The 18,881-nt window shown below is 49.9% G+C and overlaps 1 protein-coding gene across 1 annotated transcript; it reads right to left on the bottom strand.

Annotated features, from left to right (window-relative positions):
- Positions 1-1,495: 1,495 nt before the first annotated feature.
- Necap2 (NECAP endocytosis associated 2) lies at positions 1,496-16,126 on the bottom strand. The gene is made up of 8 exons (XM_041653167.1): positions 15,994-16,126; positions 12,044-12,144; positions 10,184-10,288; positions 10,015-10,096; positions 8,012-8,120; positions 5,480-5,657; positions 3,250-3,334; positions 1,496-2,655 (listed from the first exon to the last, which is right to left on the bottom strand). Exons 1-8 carry the CDS (start codon positions 16,083-16,085, stop codon positions 2,607-2,609), a joined length of 801 nt encoding a protein of 266 aa, XP_041509101.1. The 5' UTR covers positions 16,086-16,126; the 3' UTR covers positions 1,496-2,606.
- Between the last annotated feature and the right edge of the window lie 2,755 nt (positions 16,127-18,881).

Below are 18,881 nucleotides of genomic sequence, written 5' to 3'. Positions count from 1 at the left end.
GGTCTCCATGGTATTGGAGGCAGAAATATCCAGAACAGCAGTCTTACTGTCTCAGCCAGGCCCACAAGGTGAACTTTTCTCTTTTTTTGTGCCATAGCATCCTGAAAGCTCATCTGAGTCTCCTAAATGGAATGAAACTAAGAGAGATCCAGACCTTCTAACCAGCTGATTGCAGGTCTCCTGCCATGTCTTCAAAATAGTACCTTGGCTCTACCTTGACTATAGAGTTGAGGGACAGAGTTTTTGGCTTGAAAAGCATCTTTATGGATTGGCATCTGGAAAACAAGTATTCAGAAGCCTGTTTTCCAAATGCACACACACTCAGGAGGCAAAGGCAGGCAGATCTCTGAGGCCAACCTAATTCTACATAGTGAGTTCCAGAACAGCCAGGGTTCTGTAGAGAAACCCAGTCTCAAAAAACTCCAAAGAAAATAAGAGCCAACATTACATACAACAGCCCAGTAGAGAACACCTAAATCCCAGCACTTAGGAGGTGGAGACTACAGAGTGAGTTTGAGGCCAACCTGGGCTACATGAGAAGCTGTGACACAGAAAAAGATGACACTACCATGTTGACTAGAGCCGGAGAGGGCTCAAGGGTTAGGAGAGCATGCTGTGCAATCATGAGTTTGGGAGTTCGTATCCCAGCACCCACAGAACAAGCCTGCTGCAGGAACACCCTGATAACTCCAGCTCTTCTAGCCTAGAATCATGCAGCATGATGACATTCCAGAACCGTTAAGGGTCATGAAATCCAGTAATTTAGTGGACACAGAGGCACAGAATGTCATGCAAAAAGAGGCAGAGACTAGCATTGTACTGTCACAAACCAAGGAGTGCTTGGGGCCAGCAGAAGCTGCTTGCAGCAAGGATTCAGCCCTTGAAGCCTACCTAGACCTCTGGGAAGGATGAATGCAAGGCTGGCTTTCTACCGTTGTTTGTGGATCACTACTTTGTAAGTTTACCCCTAATAAATAAACCTTTATTATACTCCATTCTGGGCGTGGAACTATTTAATACCGCAACATTCACCTCCTGAGTACTGAACTACAAGTAGGTATCACCACACTTGGCAGACTTCTAGTTGAAGGAACCCTTTAAGTCTCCACATTCCGACGTTCAGCCTCCACACACACAGAGGGTGTTCACTCAGATGGGCACCGGTGTGATGCAGTCTTCTTGTGTTTTCAGGGTGCACGATTTGTTAACTTTTTTTTCTTGCCTGGCCTCTGTGTACACGTACCCTTTCACACTTGGACTTGTGTGGTGTGTCTACAAAGTTATCCACAGCTTTGTCCACCGAAGGTCTATGACACAGCTGGTCTCCACCAGTGACTCCAGCTGCCACAAGGATGGGAAAAGACTCCTCCTGACATGCTAAGAGATGTGCTACCCTTAGAGCAGGAGGACTAGGTTCTCCTCTGGATTAAATGATACCCTGGCACCCGAGAGCTGAGCAGCCACACAGCCAAAAACACATCCATCTGACAGACACTACAGAAGTCAAAATTTTTATTTTTCTTTCCCATCTTTAAAACTCTGGTCCCACAAGGTCAAAACTTCTTTCAGTTCATGGTCTTGACCCTTCAAAAAAGAAACCTTTCAATTGAAGGTAAGGTTAAGTCTATAAAGAAACGTCAGAGAGGCACTGAGGAGATAATGGCTTCTTAAAAACCACCACTGATGGCCCAGGCTTCCAGCTGACAGAGCTCCTCTGTCACAGTCTCTGAAGGGAGAAAAGGATAGGCTATCTACAGACATGTCCCTCCAGAAGCCACCAGGGAAGGACCAGTCATGCCATGACCCTGTGAGCTCAGAGCAGAGGCAGAAGACAGGCAGGCCAGCCCGGTCGGTGATGCTCCAACTTCCTCAGAGCACTGCTCAGCAGGCTCCCAGAGCCTGCCCCACCTGAGGGGCGACTGCTTGAAGACATGGAAACCAGGTACACAGGATGACTCCCGTAGCCGCCTCTGGGGCTTAGGGCAGGGAGGAGGGTGTGTGAGAGGACCCAGCCATGAGCCATGGTGGGTCCCTCGCAAGGGCACATTAGTGCTGGTCAGCATATTAGCAGAGCAATGTATTAACATTTTCAAGAAGCTGCTTAATCCTTCCAGTGTCCCTGGACAGCACACTCAAGCTGCAGCTCAAAGATGTGCTAGCAATCAGGAAGATCCTCTGGAACACCCGACAATGTCTACAATGGACAGAATGCAGGGAATCCCCTGTCCAACAGTGAATCTGGGACACTTGCCAACCTGAGGGGCAGAGCTGAACCCAGGCCACAAACTCAACCCATTCTGTGCTTTAGGGGCTGTGTTTAATAAGGATCACTTCATGGAAGAAGGCAGTTCTGGGTCCCTCCTGTAAAGAAGGATGAGCTGGGGGCCTGGAGTGTTTGCCCCTGTAGTCTGGCTGTGTAGCACCTGCACCCCAGCAAGTGAGGCATTTTACTGCCAATTTACTGTTTCTTGTTGCTCAGGCTGTCAAGAGAGCCAGGCAAAGAGAAGAGAGTGATGCTCCAGGGTCCAGCCAGGGAGCGCTTCGCCTCCTTCTGTGGGCCTGATGAGGCAGCTTCTTCCCAGAAGTTGTGAAGAAAAAGTTGTGCATCAAAACTGGACCCAGCCAGTGCCTGGCTGAGATTGGCTGGAGGGCGGCCTGTGAAGGGAAAACAGGAGGTGGCAATATCCAGCTGTTGGAGAGCAGACACAGGGGCATATTTTTGGGCAGATGGAGCACTGAGGAGGCAGTCCCCAAAGGGCCTAGAGCAGCAGGCAGCAGACGTGGCTTAAGGATCCAATCTGGCCCGTGTGTGGATCTGAGCTGTCCATTCCTTTACAGAAGACAGACCAGCTCTGACAGCTCCAAAGTCTCCCATATACCCTGAGGATAGGAATCTGGCATCTTTCCACACTGACCCAAGGGCAGGCCCTAAAGCTCAGGAGATGCCTTGCCTCAGAGGTCCTGTAAAGATAGTCCAGGCCTAAAATCTGGGTCTTGATTCCCGACCCAAGGCAACAATTGGTGAGAATCAGACAAGTTTGCAAAAGGAGGTCTCAGGCAGTGGGGAACAGTGAAAAGCTTTTACAGAGGTAAAGAGGGCAGTGTGCCACCCAAGGCAGGGGTTCTGTCCCATGGCTACCATGAAAATGTCCAACCAGAGCTAGTCTCCCAGCAGGTTGAACCAGCAATTCCAAGAAACTCAGGGAAATAGCTCTGGCCCCACCCAGCCCGGAAAGCTCCCCTCCTTACCCTGTGGATTTGGTGAAGTCGCCCCAGACATCAGCAGTCGTGGCGGCAGCAGGCTTAGACTGTGGCCAGGGTTCTGTGGCACCACCTAGTGATGCCCCCAAATCCAATGAGAGAACAAAGAAATAGGGAAGTCAGATATCTTTCTGGTAGTCTCAGTTACTAAATTTTTAAATCTGGGGACCAGTATCCCACAGGGAGACATGTTCTGGGGACAAACGACTCCAGAAAGAGCCACATTTCCACCACCTTATTCATGGGTCCTTGGTAGCCCCTAGAGAGAAAACAGGAGCCACATACAAGGTGGAGGGAGTGGTGCCAGGGATCATGAGTCACACGTGTGTCCTGTTCTGACTTCTGGAGTGGGAATGCTTCCTGAAACCCCAGAGCCTGTCCAGAAAGCCTGCAGTACCGTGTGCATCAACTGGCTAGAGCCACAGGCCACACACTACCAGGGAGAGCCTTCCAGTCGAGGCCACACAGAAGCTGCCGCACACCTCTTCTGGGAGCAAGCCTACTCCTGGCTTCCTGGCGCCTTTCCTATGCTGCCCAACGGCCACACTGCCATTTCTCAACTGCCCTGGACTGGAAAACCAGATAAAACCAAGGTCCCCATCAGGGACACCTCACAGTTCACTGAGTGCTAAGCATGCATTACCTCATTTGAACCTCACCACAGTGCCTAGGGGAGGAGGTCAGGCTGGGATTAGCTGTGTGACTGTGCAGGTCATTTGAGTTTCACTTTTCTTATCTCTCATTCGGCTGACAGGACAATTTCACAGGGCAGAATGAGCTCCTAGATCCGGCATGCTCAGCTCAGGCCCAGAACACAGTGTCACTAAAATGCCAATGAGTGAACCCAGGCCAGCACTCAGAGAGAGTTCACAGTGGTCAGCATACTACTCCGAGTGTAGCACAAGGCTTAGCTCAAGTGTCTTCACTATAAACATCATCAGTATCTCATTCTACAGATGGGAAAACAGACGCACAGAGACGTAGGCCATTAGGAGCTCAAAACAAAGAGCTAGTCTAAATTCTGCACCGTGGTTCCAGAGCAGACAGCATCAGCAGATGGCAGCTGGCGACTCTCTGACACCACCTTGTGTGTAAACGTGTGTACTGCAGGCTGTGAGTACTAGGCCGGAAGCCGGAGAGCTAGGACTCCATGCTGTACAAAAGATCCTGACTTCACGACGCTGCATTTGTTTTTTTCAGCTTTATTATGGCTTATGAAAATGTTAAATGCATGTTCTACCTGTTTATCAGAATGTTACTGCAGCCATCCCAAGTTAAGGAACACTTGTCCTACGGTATCTCCAGGGCCTAATCCTCCACATCCACCGAGAGACCAGGGATGGCTGAGACATACACAGAATGTTCTAAGCATTCAGAAGCTGCTCCTGTCTCTGGCGATGCCACAGCCAGCAACCTGTGAGCACACTCTGAACATAATGCCAGAAAGATTTCCTGATGCCAGGCAGAGGCTGGATTCAACTCTGGCACTCTCATGGCCAACCTCACACTGCTGAGGTTGAAACCTGACCTCCAGAGAGGGGAGACAATGTCAGACTCTACACAAACCTGTGGACAGTGCTGTGGAAAGGGTGGTGACAATCTCTGCCTGGTGGGGAGGTGGAGGAAGAGGGCTCCCCAGCACTGCCCCCGGGAGAAGCCTCTTAGCTTCCCAGCTCCTGGTGGTGCACCAACAAGCCCACGTCACATCTCCCCATGGTGTCTCCTGCCAAAGTACCACACTAACAGCTGTATCCACCTCTCTCAGACAATGCTTCTCAAAATCTCAACCTCTGCCTGCTCTTCTTTCTACCTAGAATGTCAGCACCCCTGCCTCAGAGGCCTTCCTTCATAGTTCAAGCTCCTCCGGAAAGCCCCCCACAGAGAATGCTGCTGGCCCTAGTGATTCGGTACATTTTGCCTGTGCACCTGTGGTTCACCTTGCCCATGACACCTGAGTACAGACCACACGGAGGCCCAGGCATACCGATAACTTCACAGCCACTGCCTACCAGGACAGGACAGGTGCCCTGAAGGGCCAGGGAACAGAGGAACCAAAAGGGTATGCAAGACACCCTGGTGCCACCATCTAGTCATACACACACACACACACACACACACACACACGAGGCACAAAGTAAGTGTAAGAAAGGGAAGCCACGGGATCACTTCTGGGGACAAAGCTGCCAGGTATGGACGCAATGGTCAACCTGGCACTCACCTGAACCAGAAACAACTGCTGGCTGGACTGGAGAGCCCCCCACAGACAACTGCTCTCCAGGGGGAGGGATGAGGGTGGCGGTCTTGCCCCCTGGAGGAGGGGGAAGCAGGCTCAGCCCTCCTGTGCTGGCAGGCCTGGTTCTTGGGGTCCCAGCTGTTCCTTCCTTCTTTCTCATGTTCTAAAGAGAAGAGCAGAATGCAAATCAGTCATTATGCTACCACTGTGTACTGGAAAAAAATCTATGGAGATCTCCAGTCCTCAACATCTGCACAGCAAACGACAGTCCCCCACAGCATCAACATGAGCTACAGCCAAGTCATCCCAATTTTCCATCTAGGACCAAAGCGGCCAGTGTTAAACCCAGCACCTGACCTCACTTCTCATAAGGAAAGGACACACCAATTACAGCCATACACCACTCCGCCCCATGAAAACAGCCCGGATATTGACTGCAGAGTACTGATGAGGGCAGAGCAGCCAGAACATGCATGCTCGGTGAGGCAAGGGAAGCCAGCCTTAGCGCTCTGCTGAAGCATCCACAGGATTCTGTGGTCTCCTCCTTAGACGTATGCGCAACAAAAACATGAGCTTGGATATTCACAGAAGCTCCATCTGGAGCTGACCAGATGGCATCCCCCAGTGTCCACCCTCAGGGAAACAGATGAACCAGGAACACACGCACAATAGCATGTTCCACCACAGAGGACAAACAACCACAGGCAACATAGGAGTCACTCTTACAACATGACACGGAATGAGGGGTCATAGATGAAAGGGATTGAGTCTCCCATACAATGCACAAAAGCGAAGCACAGACCCAGTCCTAGGTATTTGAAGTCAGTGCAGGAAGCTACTGGAAGTGGGCAGGAGAAGGACTCCCAAAGGGAGTCTACTTCTACTTCTTGACCTAGGTTGACCTAGGGAAGTCCCATGCTCTTAAGTAGTGTGTGTGTGTGTGTGTGTGTGTGTGTGTGTGTGTGTGTGTGTGTACACGCACGCAGGCATGCTCATATATGTGACCAAGGATGCAGGTGAGTATGCGGGCCAGGTCAACCCTGAGTGCCATCTTCAGAAACACCACCCACCTCCTTGACCTGGAGCTCACCACTTAGGGGAGGATGGCTGGCCAGTGAGCAGCAGGAACCCTCCTGTCTGTCTCCCTGGCACTGGGCTACAAGCATGAGTTACCCACATTCAGCTTCTGTTTTAATGTGGGTCTTAGGTCTTGAATTCAGGTTCTCAAGCTTGCGAGGCAAACACTTTACCAACAGGCCTTTTGTCCCAGCCCTTGTTTGGTCTTGAGAAAGTTACTCTGTTCTACACTTATAATCTGGGACTTTTCTGTATGTGACACTTCTATACAACATAACAGAGCAGCGAGCACCAAGCATAAGCCGGAAAACAGCACAAGCCACACTGATGAAGACAGCAGTCTGCGTGTGAGCACAGCAGCGGCAGAGGTGGAAGGGCCAGCATCCTCCACGTGCATCCAGTTGGGCCGGCTGTTTCTGTTCCTATCGTGGCTAAGTCCACCTAACCCCCATCTCTGTGCCTCAATTTTCATCGGTTCCAAAGGGAGATCCTGAAGTCATATGAGAAATGCCTGAAACACTACCTGGCCCACAGCTGATGCTCATTAAATGTTAGTTTCTTCCAAGCAAGAGAAAGAATCACAGTGCCACCAGCCCACTGGATTGGACTTGCATTTTCTCTCAAGGGCCAGCTGGCCAACGTCAAGGTCCCAAAGCATCATCAGCATGAAGCAGGAAAGAGAAAGAAACGGTGAGTAAAGAGGAAAGCGTTATTTCAGAGTCACAGGCTTTCTCTACACAGAATCCTTTGTCCTCGGTTCCCCCAAATGCTTCCCAGCTCCACCATCCCTCCACTCCAGCAGCCAGGGAGAAACCGTGTCTGGGCACCCAGTCCTGCTTGACTTGCTTCTATTCAACAAGACCTGGCAGGGGAGGTTGGATGCAAAACCACACAGGAAGAAGACTCAAGGACCCAGGACACCACCACCAGCAGAAGCTGCCCAGGACTCCCAGAATCCTCCTTGATGCCTGAGAGCCCAGGGTGTTCCCAAACCTTCCTCACTCAGGCATGAGGCCAAGATACAGCTGAGATGAGCACACTAAGCTCCCGACCCGCTCCAACCAGGACAGAAACACTGGGAACACTGGTACTGACCACACATGCCCGCCACAGGTCACTTTCCAAGAAGCCTTCCATGGGCTCCTGCATTATAGGCCATCTGTTTTTCCCCCAGAAGCCCTAGCACCAGGATTGCTCTAGAAGCAGTCTCTCCTGCCACTCTGCAGTCACATCTGCACATGGTCAGCTCAACCTGAAGAGCCTAGCAGCAGAGGCCTGGTACCCTGGGGTGAACCTGGCATGAAGTCAAGATGCTGGATCCACTGTGGCTACATGGATAGAACTGAACTATGAAGGGTTGGGGGATGGGGAGGCTTTGGGCTGGGTGGTTTCAGAGTCACAAAACCACGGCCCAGAGTGTCAAGTGAGGGTGGGACTCACTGCGATGTTGATCTTGATGGTCTGGCCCTCCTTGAAGCCCAGGTCCAGTTTGGGGCCTTCATCTGGGTTCTGGGCTTGCTTTGCAAACTCACTCTGCTGTTTCACCCACCTGGGGAGGATCAGGAAGAGTGGTGAGGCAGGAATGGCGCATCCACACTCAATGCCTGAGTCCAGGAGGCCCTTGCTGAGGCCGACTTCCCAACCAGTAAGTAGTTCAGACCCCAGCTCTGCAACTCTTAAGCACCTCCATGGTTTAGACCTGTGGTTCTCAACCTGGGGGTCAAATGACCCTTTCCCAGGGGCCGCATTCAGATATTTGCATTACTATTCATAAAAGTGGCAAATTTAGTTATGAAGTAGCAATAAAAACAGAAGATTGGGGTCACAGCATGAGGAACTGCATTAAAGGGTTGCACCTGCAGCATAGAAAGGCTGAGACAATGGTTTAGACTCTAAGGTCTTTTTTTTTTTTTTTTTTTTTTGGTTTTTCGAGACAGGGTTTCTCTGTGGCTTTGGAGCCTGTCCTGGAACTAGCTCTGTAGACCAGGCTGGTCTCGAACTCACAGAGATCCGCCTACCTCTGCCTCCCGAGTGCTGGGATTAAAGGCGTGCGCCACCATCGCCCGGCTAGACTCTAAGGTCTTAACACTGCTGAGAACTGGATGAGCTGAGCCTGCACTTTCCCTCCAGACCCTGGTGCAGTTTGTACCTCTGGCTCCACCTGAACACTCCTATATATTCACAGACAGTATAGATACCTAAAAGGAAAGGACAGCACAATCGTGGAGGCCCAAAAATGTGAGCCTATTTCCACCTTGTCTGAAGGTCAGAGAGTTTGGAGGTTGCCTGAAATTGTTGACAACAACCAGGGATACTCATCTTGACTTAGGGTGTGGTTACTTGGGTCTTTTGACATTAAGGTAGCTCAAAACAAGTAGATCCATTCCATCCTGACAGATGGTCAGGATATGCAAGCGTACTTCTGCTACTTCCTTTGTAACAAGAGGTGACCTGGGGGATGGTTGCCTTCAGGATATTTGGTCTAGTGTTGCTTCACTGCCTAAACAACAGAATGCTGATGACTTGATGTCTCAAAGTGTTAAAGCAATTAGCTGTTCAAGTTGTCCTTTGTATCATGTTAAAGAAGTCTTTTAGCCGGGCGGTGGTGGCGCACGAGCCGGGCGGTGGTGGCGCACGCCTTTAATCCCAGCACTCGGGAGGCAGAGGCAGGCGGATCTCTGTGAGTTCGAGACCAGCCTGGTCTACAAGAGCTAGTTCCAGGACAGGCTCCAAAACCACAGAGAAACCCTGTCTCGAAAAACCAAAAAAAAAAAAGAAGTCTTTTGTTGCCTTCTTCCCCCTTTTGTATTGGGGCATAAAAGTGTATGGAAAATTAAAGGCCAGAGACTTCAGTATTCACTGGAACTCCCTCCCAGTACTATTCTGTTTTTCCGTTTTATTATTTTCGAGTCTTCATACTCTTTGCTTATATTTCTAATCCCCACGCCCCTACCCTGGCGAGTGTATTTTTGTCGAGGCTGGTCCCCAACCCACAATGCTGTCTACCCTCCACAATGCTACTTGCAGCCATCTGGGACAAGGTTGTCCACACAAATGCCCAGGCACTACCCAGTTACCATCAGGGAGAGGCCTGAGGACGCCCTGTCCTTTCACAAAGAACACCAAAGCATCTGCAAGATATCTACACCTGGAAATGCTAGGCCCTCTTGTGACATTATAAAGAAGCAGACCCTTAGAGTCACAGGGACTCTGGCAGCTCAGGAGCTACTGAGGAAGAGCTGGGACACTGAAAAGGCTAGGCCAGCTCACACAGGTGGAACACCATCTTGGGGACCATCAAAGCAGAGAAGGCAGCCTAGAGGAGGATTGCCAGGCTGCTGACAAAGCAGTCACTGATTTGCACAACCAGGAAGAATGCTTCTGTCCTGAAAAGAAGGGAAGAGAAGCAGGAGACAAGAATACATGTCCAAAAAGGTACTCACTTGAAATGGTCTTGTAACGCGACATTAAAGTCAAAGGCGTCCCCTCGGTCCCCAAAGCCAATCCCAATAAAAGCACGTCGCCCTGGGGTGGGGGGAAGTGACAGCCATCAATTTCATGTTTCCAGAGGCAAGGATTTTGCTCAGAAGAACCCCCCAGACCCGCACATACCATTTCCATCTTCAATGCGGACCACAAAGTACCTGCTGGAGTCAGTCACGCTCTCCACGGCTGAGCCAGGAAACTGGTCCACTGGGGCCTGTGCAAAGAGCTCCCCTGTAAGTACAGGGGGAGGGAGGTGAGTCGGGGAGCTCTCCAGCCTAGTGCTGCTGTGCACTGGGGCTTTCCTGATGTGAATCACACCAGGACAGCTAGACAGGTGGGCACTGCTCTAGGATTCAGTCAAACCTATTCCTGCTGAAGGGACAGTGCCAGCATGAAATGAAGAGAAAAGCAGAGTTGATGGAGAAAGGTCATTGGCTAATAAAGGAACTGCCTTGGCCCATTTTATTGGTTAGAGGATAGGTGGGAGGAGAAAACAGAACAGAACGCTGGGAGGAAGAGGAAGTGAGCTCAGTCTCGACAGCTCTCCTCTTGGGAGCAGACGCCTGAGAGAGACGCCATGCCCGCTCCCAGGATGAAGCTCCGACCCAGGATGGACATAGGCTAGAATCTTCCTGGTAAGCGCACCTTGGGGTGCCATACACAGATGATTAGAAATGGGCTAAGTTAATATGTGAGAATTAGCCTAGAAGAGAATGGGCCAAGCAGTGTTTAAAAGAATACAGTTTCCGTGTAATTATTTCGGGGCATAAGCTAGCAGAGCAGGCAGCCGGGGTGCTGGGGACGCAGCCCCGCCGCCCTTATTACTACACAGAGTGACAAGTGGCTTACTGGTCACATCTGCTCATAGTGTCAACAGTTTTTAATTAAGTGACAAATATTTCAAAATCAGACTGCTTTAAAACATCCATTTGTGGAATTTTTGCGAGGTGGGGGTGTTGAGATAGTCTCACTATGTAGCTCTGGCTGTTCCAGAACTCATAGACCAGGATGGCCTCACACTCACAGAAATTCACCTGCCTTTGCCTCTGGGATGGGCTTAAAGGCATGCGCACAATGCCCGGCCTTGATTTTCACGAAGATGAAAAGTTCCACCCGTGCTGGGTCTCCATCCCCACACAGTCACTCCAGGGTGGAGCTGCCACCAGCCAGCCCAGCAGCTTCTTCTCTTTGTATGGTCCCAGTGCAAGTGTCACACCTCAGAAAGGCCTGACCGCAAGAAGGACTGTTAGAGGAGCCAGCAAGCCCGGCAGAAAGCAGAGAAGTTATGACCCCACAGAACAGTCTAAAACACACTCAGTTCAGTCTCGGAGACTAGGCCAAAGGATGGCAGGTCTAACACTGCACTCCAGGCTGGATATGGAGCTCAGTGTAAGGGCTTCATTCGCAAGCCTGGGTCAGTTTCCCAGCAGGGCATGAAGCAGGCGTGGTGGGGCATGCCTATAATCTCTATACTTTGGAGATAGAGGCTCAGAAGTTCAAGGTTATCCTTGGCTACACAGTGAGTTCCTTAGTAGCCTGGGCTACATGAGACTGTCTCAAAAGGAAAGAAAAGGCACCCTTGTGTTGTGTCCCCTTGTGGACTCTGGGTTCCACAGCAGCAGCGATGACCACAAACCCAAAAGCCTCTATGTTGCTCCAAGCTCAAAGGTACTCTTATCGGTGCCCTCAGTGTCTGATCAAACACACCATTGTTTTGTTGCTTGAGAAAAGATCTCCCCATGTCCTGGATTAAAGGCATGACCACAAGCGTTGGCTATGCCTGGTGCTTTAGAAGCAGCTAGGTCACCAACAGTGACCTAGATAAAAACTGATGGCTCTGGAGCCTGCAGCTTGTCAACTTAGTCCACCCACTTCAGCATTTAGATGCACCTAAAGGCCTTTATCTTGCAGCAATGGTTCTATCATGGCCTTGAGCAGCCTTGGCCAGGGCAATCTCTCTCTTCCACCTATGTCCTGTGCCTTTACCTGAAGTCCTGTCTTCCAGCTTGATGTAGGCCACCTTCCCTTTTGCAGTGATCCGTAGCCGGCCACTCCACGATGGCTGGTCTAGCTGCCATTCTGAGGCCCTGTGAGGACAAGAAAAGCACTGAGCCTCCTGCTCCATTCCTCCAGTGCTGGAGAAGAGGACCGGTAGGGTTGCCTTGTTCAAGAACACGGCTGGCAAACATTTTCTGTAAAAGCAAGGATAGTAACTAATGTCTCCGAAGGTCACACACTTCAGCTGGGCAACTGTACCATTCTGATGATGCAGTGGCAAACAGCTGAGCAATGGGAGTACAAGCTGATACTGTGTCACATACAGGGCTGCCGAGACGGCTCAGCAGGTAAGGGCAACCACCGCCAAGCCTGACAACCTGCTTTTGACCCCTGGCACTCCCCATGGCAAGAGAGAGCCAACTCCCACAAATTGTCCCGACTGTCACTGGTAAGCAGCACATGTGCACAGACAGATACACAAGGATAAATATAATAAAACAATGCATTCTGAGATGGGGGGTCTCAGTGTGTAGCCCTGCCCAGCCTGGAGTTCCCTTTGTAGACCAGGCTGGCCTTAAATTCAGAGATCCACCTGCCTCTGCTTCCTGAGTGCTGGGATTAAAGGTGTGTGCTATCATGAGACACACATGGTAGATGAAGAGAACTAATTCCTCCATGTTGTTGTCTGACCTCCACATACATGCTGTGACAGGCATGTACCCACACACATACACACAATACATAAGCAGATAAACTTAAAAATTTTTATTACAAGGGCTTGAAAGATGGTTCAGTGGGTAAGAGCACTAGTTACTCTATTTGAGGACCCAAGTTGAATTCCCAGCACCCACATGGCAGCTCAAAGGGTCTGTAACTTGAATCCTAAGGGATCCCTTCTGGCCTCTCAGGCACACGTGTGGCATTCAGACATACATGCAGACAAAATACCCATACACATACAAAAAGTAAATTTAAAAATAAAACTGAGAGGTGGTGGCCTGTAAAACTACACTGGTTTCAGTCTGCGCTCTACTTGCTACGCACTATGGGAACTAGGCTGAAAATTTAAAAACACACACACACAAACAGAGCCACGGGGACATTCTTGCAACAAAAATGCCCACTTTATTGTGCTCAGGAGCAGCTTATATAGGGCTCTGGCCACACGCCAGCTCTCGGGATCTTTCAGCTCCAGACTCATCAGAACCCACTCCCCTATCATCAGGGTCTCGTGCTCGGAGCAGCTGCAGGCTGCTGAGAGCAGAGGAAAACAAGTTGTTTACAGGAAATTCAGGGTCTGGTGGTCCGCAGTCCCCAACAGTGACTTAATCCACACCTTTAATCCCAGCACTTGGGAGACAGACACAGGTGGACCTCTGTGAGTTCAAGGCCTGCCTGGTCTAAGGAACAAGTGCCAGGACAGGCTCCAAAGCTACAGAGAAACCCTGTCTCAAAAAACCATAGATAGATAGATAGATAGATACTATAACAGCTATATTAAAAGCTATTTTTAGCAAGTATCTTCTGAATATGGCTGCATCTCAGTAACTACACAAACACTGAAATCTGGAACTCATTTTTTACATCATGAGTCTTCAAAATCTCCAATCATTTGAAGTTGTAAAAAATATTTTTAGCTGTGGGCATTCAAAACCACAGGCCCCTGTAGCTTGCTGGCCCACTCCATTGACCACAGACCTTTTCCCAAATGGAATTTCCTTCCCAGCTTCCTTTCCACAGAGGAAGCAGCTAGGGGCCTATTGTTTCTGGGAAGACACAGTGATGCCAAGCTGACCAGCCGGGACCCGGAGACAATGTTGGAAGAAGTACAGAGGGGCACAATCTCTGGTAGAAAGAGCTTAAAAGTGCATGGGTGTGTATACAGGGGAGAAATGGGGTAGTTAGGGAGCATATTCTCAAATGTATTCCAGGCAGGAAGAAACACAAGGGAACAAGGACCCTCATCATTGCCCTACGTGAGAGGCAGAGGCAGGCGGATCTCTGTAAGTTCAAGGCCAGCCTGGTCTATAGAGCAGATGCCAGGACAGCCTGGGCTGTCTCAAAAAAAAAAAAAAAAAAAAACCACACACACAAAAAAAGCAGTAGTATAGCCAGGAGGTGGTGGTGCACACTTTTAATCCCAGCACTCACGAGGCCTGCCTAGTCTATAGGATGAGCTCCAGGACAGCCAGGGCTACACAGGGAAACCCTGTCTTGGGGAGAAAAAAAAAAAAAAAAAAAGTAATAGTGTTAACATTTTAGTTGCAGAAGCACAGAAAAGCCCCTAAACAGCAAGCACCACGGGTATTTCCAGAAGGCTTTTCTGTTAAGTTCCTAAGCAAATATCATCTCTCTGGAACTCTCAATGGCAGCTGCTGCAGGGCTACACAAATGCAGATCCGCAGCTAACGGCACAGCAGGCTCAGTTTCTGTTCCTCTTACTGGCGCAGCGGGGTTTAGATCCTGCTAAGAAGAGCACTAAAGGTTAGGTGCAAGGCGGGCAGTTTCTTCTCTATCAAACCAGCCTGGCCGGATACTTGGTGACCCTGCCCTCTGCCTTCAAGAGGAGTTAACCCTCACTTACTGAGTGAAGCCACCACTGCTTTGGGGGCAAGTCTCCAGTTTAATAATAGAAAGGGAACGGAGAAGGCTGGGGAGATGGTTCAGTGAGGAAAAGCGTGTGCTGAGCAAACTCGAGGAGCTGAGTTTGGATCTCCAGAACCTAAAAGCCTGGAAGCCTTCCTCTGAGTGGGGGCGGGGCAGAGACATGAGGATGGCTGGGGCTTGTTGAGCAGCTCGTCTAGATGAAACAGCAAACGCTAGCTTCAGCGAGAGCCCATCTCAAGGGAAAAACAGAGAAAGCAAGATGCTGGCTGGTCCTCCTGTGGCTTCTGCACGCATGCACATTGGCGCGCACACATCACGCCAACACACAAAGAAAGCACAGACAGCTGTTGCTTGCTGACCTCCGTTCCTGTTATTTCCATACCACTTTAAAGCCATCTAACGGAAACAGTAAGTGTTCAGTGAGATACCCGATCAGAAAGTGTGCTGTGTGCCTGTGTTACCCAAGTGCAAAGGACAGATAAGTCGACGGCACTCCAACACACTTGTGGTAGAACTACTTTCTATTTCCAAATAAATTAGATACACGGTCCCTTCGAGAGCCACCCTTGTCAGGTAGTGGTGGCACACGCCTTTAATCCCAGCACTTGAGAGGCAGACGCAAGCGCTCTCTTTGAGTTCGAGGCCAGCCTCATCTACAGAGAGTTCCAGGACAGACTGGGCTATTCAGAGAAACCCTGTCTAGGAAGGAAAAAAAAGCCATCCTTCCTAAGTAGCAAGACCCCACCCATCACAGGGCACGCCATTTATATCAGCAATGACTTTTTTTTAAAGTATCTTTCATCTTGTTTGGATTGGTAATGCCAAGAGTACGGGAGGTATGTAACAATAACAATGTCTGTACAACTCTGGGTCTCCCCCTCCTAGAGTGGAGTCCTGGGTTCCCTTCCGGAGACACGCCATATGTTCACAGGCACTTGTGTTGATTTGCCTCAGGTGACGCTTACTCAAGACAAAGGCAGTTGGGTCCTCCCAGCTGCAGCTTGTTGTGATCGGGGAGTGAAACAGGGACCAAGAAAGCCGGAGACAGGGACGGGTCCCTCGGATGGAATCGGGTTACCTCCCGCTTGGCATTTCCGCGGATCCCTTCAAGGCTGTCGGTTAGGGCTGTGACACGATCCGTGGACCCCGCAGCCCACTCGGGTCCCCAAGAGCTGGCTGACAGCTCATGGCCAGCTACCCCTCCTGGGTCTGGCCCCAACAGGAAGCAGCCACTGGGCTCCGTCCCTTCCTTCCCTAAACGCGACAGCCCGTCCTTGACCCCCGCAGTGCATGCCAGGGTGGCAGGGGAAAGGTTAACCCAGAACGGTCACCTGTAGCCACGGTTTGTGGCCCGCGGCGGGATGCGGTAGACGTGGACCTCCGGCTTGACACAGAGAACCGACTCGTACTCGCTCTCCTCCATTGCGACTACCGGAGCTCACCCAACTTCCGGCTTCTTCCCCGCCCCCTCGGGGCCGGAACTGACGCGACTCTATGATCAGCTCTGTATAGAGCAGCGCTTCGCGGCCCTCGGTTGCTCCTCGTCGAGTGCCCTCTGCCGGTCACCTTGGGTCAGAACCCTGATGCTGCGAGCCCTGAAAAGCCAGCGAAGCCGACTAGAACCTAATCCTGAATCTGGTTGGGGTCCAAACTCCTACACCCTGGGTCAGGCCGGCTGATAGGCTAAACTGTGCCTTCTCTGCAGCCTCTCCCTCCTCCAGCCCTCGTACGTGCTTGTTCCCAGCCGAATGTCCTCCTCCCTGCTAACCCAAGAAGGTTCTCAGAGGCTTCTGGAGAAATCTTGCTCCCCCACCCTCTGAACTTTTTGTAATCTACTTTGTGTTCAAGGCCCCAGGGGCTTAGCTCAACAGGAGTCAAAATCAAACTTGTGAACTGCAAGTTCCTGAGTATTTTTGTCACTGCTCTATTGCTGTGAAGAGGCACCGTGACAGAGGAAACTCTGATATAAAAAAGCATTTAATTGGGGGCTCGCTTACAGTTTCAGAGATTTAGTCCATTATCATCATGGTGGGAAGCATGGAGCTGGGGGGACCCTCGAAGCCCCTTCCTATTATCCACCTCCAACAAGGACACCCCTCTTAATCCTTCCAATTTATCAACAGGGGACTAAGTATGCAAATATATCAGCCTTAGGGACATTCTTACCCTATTGGGGAGTGGGAGGGGGAAGCCACACCTGTATGAAACATTGGACGAGGTTGATAAGAGTGTGAAAAACTGGTTTATTTCAGGTTGGGAGCCAAATTGGTTTGGGACTATCTTGACCTTCTAAATAGCCATTCATTGCCCATCTCTGTGTGTGACCTAATATCCTTGTGACTATTAGGTAAATCTTTTTGGACTGTACCTCTAGCTTCCACCAGTGAAAAAGCTGAGACTGTCTTCAGATAGCATCTGGGGCCAATACCTGACACTTCCCAGATTTGCTGTCACCCACCTGTCTGATGTCTCCACCAATGGTTTAAAAATGCCTTGATTGGCCGGGCGATGGTGGCGCACGCCTTTAATCCCAGCACTCGGGAGGCAGAGGCAGGCGAATCTCTGTGAGTTCGAGACCAGCCTGGTCTACAAGAGCTAGTTCCAGGACAGGCTCCAAAGCCACAGAGAAACCCTGTCTCGAAAAACAAAAAAAAAACAAAACAAAACAAAAAAAAAAGCCTTGATTTATAACTTCTTCATCGCTGGGGTGGTTTGAATGAGGGTGGCCCCCACAGGCTCACATGTTTGAATGCTAGGTCATTAGGGAGTGGCACTACTTGAGAGGGACTATGAGGTGTGGCCTTGTTGGAGGAAGAGAGGCACTGGGGGTGGGTTTTGAGGTTTCAAAAGCACACACCAGTGTAACTGGCTCTCTCTTCCTGCTGCCTGCAGACCAAATGTATAACGGCTTCTCCAGCACCATGTCTGCCTGCATGCGACCAAACTCTCTGCCATGACCAAAATGGACTAAACCTCTGAAATCATAGGCAAGCCCCGATTAAATGCTCTCTTTTTAAAAGAGTTGCTGTGGCCACTGTGTCTTTTCACAGCAAGAGAACACTAGGACAGTCACCAAAAATCGGCACATACCTTTAATCCCAGTGTATCAGGCTTTCTTTTGGGCCACCAACCGGCTCATAAATAAAAAGATGGATACTTAATATTAGCTATAAATGCTCACCCATATCTTAGGCTTATACCATTAGCTCTTTTTTTTAAATATGTATTTATTTATTTATTTGTTATGTATACAATATTCTGTCTGTGTGTATGCCTGCTGGCCAGAAGAGGGCACCAGACCCCATTACAGGTGGTTGTGAGCCACCATGTGGTTGCTGGGAATTGAACTCAGGACCTTTGGAAGAGCAGGCAATGCTCTTAACCACTGAGCCATCTCTCCAGCCCCATCCCATTAGCTCTTATAACTTAATTTAATCTGTTTCTTTTCATCTATGTTTTGTCTTGGGGCTTTTTACCTTTAATTTTTTATGTCCTACTTTTCGAACTTCTTTCATGTCTGGATGGATGGCATTGGCAGCCCAGCTGGCTGGCCAGCCCTGGTTGTCTCCTTCTCCTTCTCCCTTATTCCCTTCACTCTTCCTCCCCAACCCAGATTCCTCCTCCTATTTATTCTCTCTGCCTGCCAGCCCCACCTTTTACTGTAATGCCTAGGTATTGGCCATTCAGATTTGTTTTTTGTTTTTTTTTTTTAGATAGGTTTCTCTGTATAGAACTTGCTTTGTAGACCAGGCTGGCCTTGAACTCGCAGAGATCTGCCTTCTGAGTGCTGGGATTAAAGGCCTGTGCCACCACCATCCGGCTCAAAAAAAGATATTTTGATAAAGGCTTAAGGACAAGGGTTAGTGATGGAGGAAGGTCATTGGTTAATTAATAAAGAAACTGCTTGGCCCTTTAATAGGACAGAAAATTAGGTAGGCAGAGTAAACAGAACAGAATGCTGGGAGAAAGAAGCTGAGTCAGGAAGTTGCCATGATTCTCCCACCCGACACAGCCTCAGGTTAAGATCTTCCCTGGTAAGCCACCTCGTGGGCTACACAGAATATTAGAAATGGGTTAGCGGGCAGCCGGGTGCCAGGGACGCAGCCCCACTGCTCCTATCACAACAGGTTAAGTGTTGGCAAAAAAAAAAAAAAAGAGTTCCACAATTGCCAGAATAGAGTATAACAAAGGTTTATTTATCTGGGGATAAACACACAGA

Source organism: Microtus oregoni, unplaced genomic scaffold, assembly GCF_018167655.1.
Source record: "Microtus oregoni isolate MIOR12 unplaced genomic scaffold, Mior012 000005F_ref0000423, whole genome shotgun sequence".
In the NCBI taxonomy this organism is placed as follows: domain Eukaryota; kingdom Metazoa; phylum Chordata; class Mammalia; order Rodentia; family Cricetidae; genus Microtus; species Microtus oregoni.
The sequence above is the reverse complement of the archived record's forward strand: the minus strand, read 5'-3'. Positions and strand labels throughout refer to the sequence as shown.